The sequence below is a fragment of the Hibiscus syriacus genome, unplaced genomic scaffold (genome assembly GCF_006381635.1).
Source record: "Hibiscus syriacus cultivar Baekdansim isolate YM2019G1 unplaced genomic scaffold, ASM638163v2 tig00111105_pilon, whole genome shotgun sequence".
In the NCBI taxonomy this organism is placed as follows: Eukaryota; Viridiplantae; Streptophyta; class Magnoliopsida; order Malvales; family Malvaceae; genus Hibiscus; species Hibiscus syriacus.
In genome coordinates, this window is record NW_024062987.1 from 3,423,680 (window position 1) to 3,428,928 (window position 5,249).

The 5,249-nt window shown below is 35.0% G+C and overlaps 1 protein-coding gene across 2 annotated transcripts; it reads right to left on the bottom strand.

Moving 5' to 3' along the window:
* Positions 1-453: 453 nt before the first annotated feature.
* LOC120153932 (protein trichome birefringence-like) lies at positions 454-3,374 on the bottom strand. Of its 2 annotated transcripts, none has more exons than XM_039165791.1 (5): positions 2,341-3,374; positions 1,549-1,741; positions 1,267-1,460; positions 1,021-1,179; positions 454-935 (listed from the first exon to the last, which is right to left on the bottom strand). In XM_039165791.1, the coding sequence occupies exons 1-5, from the start codon at positions 3,216-3,218 to the stop codon at positions 563-565; spliced, it is 1,797 nt and encodes a 598-aa protein (XP_039021722.1). In that variant the 5' UTR covers positions 3,219-3,374; the 3' UTR covers positions 454-562. The 2 variants fall into 2 exon arrangements, with proteins under 2 accessions (XP_039021722.1, XP_039021723.1); XM_039165792.1 differs by having other exon boundaries at positions 773-925; positions 2,341-3,373.
* Between the last annotated feature and the right edge of the window lie 1,875 nt (positions 3,375-5,249).

A 5,249-nucleotide genomic window follows, 5' to 3' on the forward strand; every position in this document is an offset into this window, starting at 1 on the left:
AGTTGCATTTATATATATATGATTATCGGGTTCATTTCCATCATCACTGGCTTATGTTAAACCCGACACATGCCCATTCTAGAACCTCAATTTCTTTATATTAGTTCATTTTACTAGAGGTACCCACCCTGAAATTTTATTTATGTTCACTCTGAAATTTGAATTTGTTTATGTTAATTGTTCATTTTACTAAAGTTATTGAACCTGAAATTTTATTTATGCTCACTTCATACGAAAGTTGTTTGTTATTAATACATATATGTCTATCCTGAAAAATATTTCTAGATCCGTCAATGTCCATCTTATGCATTAACAGTAACTGAAATTGTTGCATGAAGTTCTAACGTGCTTTAATTGGCATTATCAAACAATCAAATTTTGGATCAAATAAAATATCTATTAAAAAATATTTTCGATATACAAATCCCGTGATTTATAAGTAGGGATAACAATAAAATTAAAAAACCATCGAATCTAATGTTATGATTATGTCTGTCAACAATTTCCAAATAAATCGAAACTCTGTACAGATTATATGTGACTTCAATTTGTAAATTTGTTGTTAAACATGGTTTAGTTTACCTTGGTGTTGCCGCATCTTAATTTCCTTTACGAGGAGCTCAGAATAGAGAAGCTCGTTCCATGAATCCGGAACACCAGGAAGGCACCAATGGCTGCAATCTTGGTGCTTTACACTTTCGGCTCTTTCCTTGTCTGACATCCGATGTCCTAAGTGTTTCCGGTAGATCGACGGGTGACCGTCCTTCCGGAAATCTGTCGATCTCGTAATGTTTAAGTACGTGACATGCGTTTTCATCCCTTTCAGCACCGATTCTAACACCAACATCTTGGATAGATACGGTCTTATAAGCGTTTTGTTTCTGATCGGCTCCATCTCGGTATCACACGCTCCTCCTGAATTCCACTGCCCCCCACTGGACATTAAGGTTCAAACACTGGTTCACCCCCATAAATAAGAAATATGCAATGAAGATCAATGTCAGTTTTATTTCCCTTTACCTGAAATGAACAGCAGAGTATCCCCTGAAGAACACCATGGTCTTCAAAGGATCCACATTGGTATCCACCCATTTAGCCCACGTCGTCAAAGCTTTTCGAAACGCCTCAAGAACGTTCAATTCGTCGTAAACATGATCACCTTCTTGATAATAATTTTTCCTACACACAATTCGACACGAAAAAATAATCATCAAAATCATTCGATCACGATGAAAGGAATATATAAATATAAAATAAAAACCCAACCCTTTAGAAGTTTTATCATGAGTCCACCAATGCCCGGTGTTGAATACGAGTATATCTGCAGATTTATATCTATCGGATGATCTTCCGACGAGATCGAGCCGGAGTGTATCCTTCTTGGTTCCATGTCCATCTGGCATTTGCCATTCTCGGACCAAGAACGGCGACACAAAGAACTCAACAGTACAGTTATAATCCTATCCATCATCATCGTAAATTTCATCAAAGATATAACGTGGAACGAAGATTAGCAAATTTGTATCATAAACTAGGAATAAAACCTACACTGAAGATGACACAGTAGGACGGCTCCCCTCGAAAATAATGTCTTCCATGAGCTTCCAAAATATTCTTTGGATTCTTTGCAGCGCCTCGTAGGATGCAAAGGAGAGATTCCCACATGTTTCTGTTTAAGGAGTCGCCAACAAAAACCACTCGTTTCCCCCTAAAAATCTCCAGCATGTGCCCACCATTCATTCTTCAAAAATTAAACTTAGCTTAGCTTCATAAATGATAAACAAAAATCATTCAAGGTTTCATGTCTCTCTAACTTCCATGTTAACTTTTATAAATAATTATTTATATAAATCCACATAAGGTTTTATATTAGAGAGGAATCTTAAAAATTCTAGGAATGCATTTACAAATTTATAAGAAAAAGAAAAATTATCAATAAAAAAATAATTTAAAATTTCCAGAGATGATTGTCACCGCCCTCTTCAGCTGTCTATCCTTGATCATTTGAAGAAAAGGTTTAGCTTTGTGATTTCGAATTTTTTAATAAAAAAATCCGCATGGGTGGCTGATTTAAAGATTATTTATAATATGACCAAATGTTTTTTTTTCCATAAAATTTAATGACAATCAAACTAAAAATAATAGTCAACAGTGTAGATTATGGATAAATGAAATTATTTTTTCCTACATGATGAATTCAAAGATGGAAACATGAATATAAATTTGCTAAATATGATTGACTTTTAACTAATGATAAATCCACTCAAATGTGCCGAAAAGGTAAATTCCTTACTTGGTCGATCAATTAGTAAAGAATAATTATGGAAAACTTTTTTGTACCTTGGCAAAGTGCACCCTTTAGGCTTCCATTTCCATTTCAGATAACCTTCATCACGCCTTCCATTGGCAAAACAACTAAACTGATGATCCACAAAGGAACAAGACCCGGGTTTATAAAGCGGATACGATTTATCCTTCACCCATTTCCCGTCGAAAAAATCGCAATTCATCAATGACCCGACCCAATTATCAGTCCCTTCATTAGAAGACGCCCTCGAACTAGATTTAGCAGGAGGAATCGTGCTCTGATTTGCTACAACGGTGGAGTTTTCAGTGACGGTTGTGCTCCGATTAGCCTTCGAAACCTGTTTCATTTCACCCTGATTGCTTGAACTAGGCGGATTTGCAGGCGGGAATGGAGTCTGGGTGTTGTTTGTATTCGTGTTAGGAGGCTGAAAACTCGTGTTTTCCGAACTTGTCTTGCCGGAAGAATCAGATATATCCGGGGAATTTTCGGTCTGATTAGCTAAACCGGCACCGTTTTCAGTCACGATTGTAGTCCGATTACCCTCGGGAATTTCTTCCTTTTGACCCTGGTTTCTTATACTAGTAAGATTTGCATGCGAGAATGAATTCTGGGTGTTATTCGAACTGGGAGAACGGGTTTCGGGTAACCGCTGTGACGTGTTACTAAACGAAGAAGATGAAGTGTTGGGAAAAAAGTAATCAAAAAGGGAAGGAAATCGGGATCTATAAGAGTCACCGGAAGTTGAAAACCAAGGAGAAGAAGGGTTCGAAGAAGGGCTAAACGCAAAGAAAACAGTGGAACCGACTAAGGCAAACAAGAAGAAAGCAACCGTTCTTCTCGTTTTAATGATTGAAAACAGATTCTTAAACTCTGTTTTGACGTTTGTCATGAACTTCGCGATTTCCACCATGGAAGGGGAAAGCCTTTAAACCTTCTTTTGAAGTCTCTTTGTAAAAACTCGAAAATAGAATGGAAGTGTTGCAGATAAAGAAAATGGTGCTTGGGGAGAGGGAAAATCGAATAGTAGGAGAAGGTCGTTTATTAGACTTGCATTTTCCTTCATTCCAGATTGAACTTTCCTTGTAAATTTATGCAAATATTTTAAATTGTTTACCATATTTATTCCAGATATGTCTAAACATTTTCAAATACATTTTTTTAGAAATCTACGAATCGTAGATGGTCACATATTTTGATTGAATCCTTTCATCTTCAGATTTATTTCTTAAATTATTAAAAAAAAGTTTACATAATTGAGAGAGTTTCAGATGTATGAAAAAATAAATTTAATAAATTAGTTTTTACTAACCTATAAGACAGTCTCAACTCTATAAATTTAAAACAACATATATTAATTATTAAATTTTAATCGATTATTCAACGTATGATATATATATTCTGAAATTTTTACTGAATGAATCAAAACATCATCAACCAAATCATATCATATCATATCTGTTATAAGACAAAAAAGAAAATGCATAAAATAAATTATTTTAAAATAAGCTATGAATACAATATTGGTTTTTGTCCGTACGATTCAAACAGATACGGCGGATTGATCAGAAATAGTAAATTAGTAATGGAACTGGACGCCAAGTACCGACAGGCCCTGGCGAAATTTGTAATTGATTTGAAAGCCCGGATGCCACGTGGCAACAAGCAAACCTCAAACTACACTTGCTTCGTCGTTTTATTCGAGTTTTGTCAAGTCTATCTGGTAGTGGATGCATTGTATTTATCTCAGCTTTCATTTTTAAATGAATTAATATTCAATTAATTTACGATATAAATTTAAAATTTTAATAATAAAATAGATTCAGACAGATATTTTCATACTAACATATATATATACATTTTTAAAAATATTTTTATTATTTCATTCAAATTAAAGTCTAATTGACCAATCCAGTGTGAAGTAAATCTCATTCAAGCCTACCCAAATTATCATACTTTGACTAAAGTAACTAAAAGAATGTAAAAATTGAATGATATCATCATAAAAGGACAAAAAAGCAATTGTAATGACACCAAATATGATGATTTTTTCTTAAGATTACACTCTTCTTATATGCTTAATTGAAAATATCTGTTAGAGAAAACGTGAGATTGGTGTGTGTGTTTGAATGGTTCACCTACCACTTAAGGATGAAAATGGTGCAATTATTGATTAAATGTCATTTTTGTTGTCGGTCATTATAGACACTCGTTTTTGTCTAGGTCTACAAAAATATATTATTATTATTATTATTTTTATTAAATACTTAATTACATACTTTGCAGGCCTTAATTAACAGCTCAGATACAATTACAATACAAACCCACCAGAAACCCAACAACAGATCCGACCCAATACTGGCCCAAGAACTAACCCGAACCGACTTGATTTTCAACCCAAATCATTTAGGGTTTTAAAACCCTAAATATATAAACTTCAACAGCAACATCCGTCGCCAATAACAACTATTCACCAGACCGACGCGTGAACCCCACCGACTGTTGTCCCAGTTGCGTGAGCCGTCGACGATCACTCCCGAGCCACTGGCGTCATCAATAGAAGCCACACATTGTCCAAAATAGCAAAACATCAAACCAAAATATCAGCCACAATACTAAATCAAAAACCCTAAATTAAAATTCCCCTAAAATCTTGATAAATCGGGAAATTTGTTCCCTACCCTTAGACCAAATCATTTACCCCGAATATCACCCTAAAAAGAGAGGGGGCAACCATTTTTCAAAAGGGAGAGAACCGAAACGAAGGGAAAAAATGAGAGAAAACAAACAAAAAGTAAAAAAGAAAAATCGAAAGGTCTTACCTTTCGAGCCTTCACCGCTGTGAGCATCACTCTGATCTAAGCCACACCACCGTTGAAGGTAAAAATCTTACCTTTGGGTTGGGGTTTTGTTTTTTTCGTTGTGGGGAGGGGTTTTAAGGAGT

Bases quoted from the DNA above. Each gene is read 5' to 3' on its own strand.
- LOC120153932 (XM_039165791.1), bottom strand. From the start codon at position 3,218: ATGGTGGAAATCGCGAAGTTCATGACAAACGTCAAAACAGAGTTTAAG. The intron at 1,461-1,548 runs GTAGGTTTTATT...GATGATGGATAG, and splicing joins CCTACTGTGTCATCTTCAGT to GATTATAACTGTACTGTTGA. The intron at 1,180-1,266 runs GTTGGGTTTTTA...AATTGTGTGTAG, and splicing joins CATGATAAAACTTCTAAAGG to GAAAAATTATTATCAAGAAG.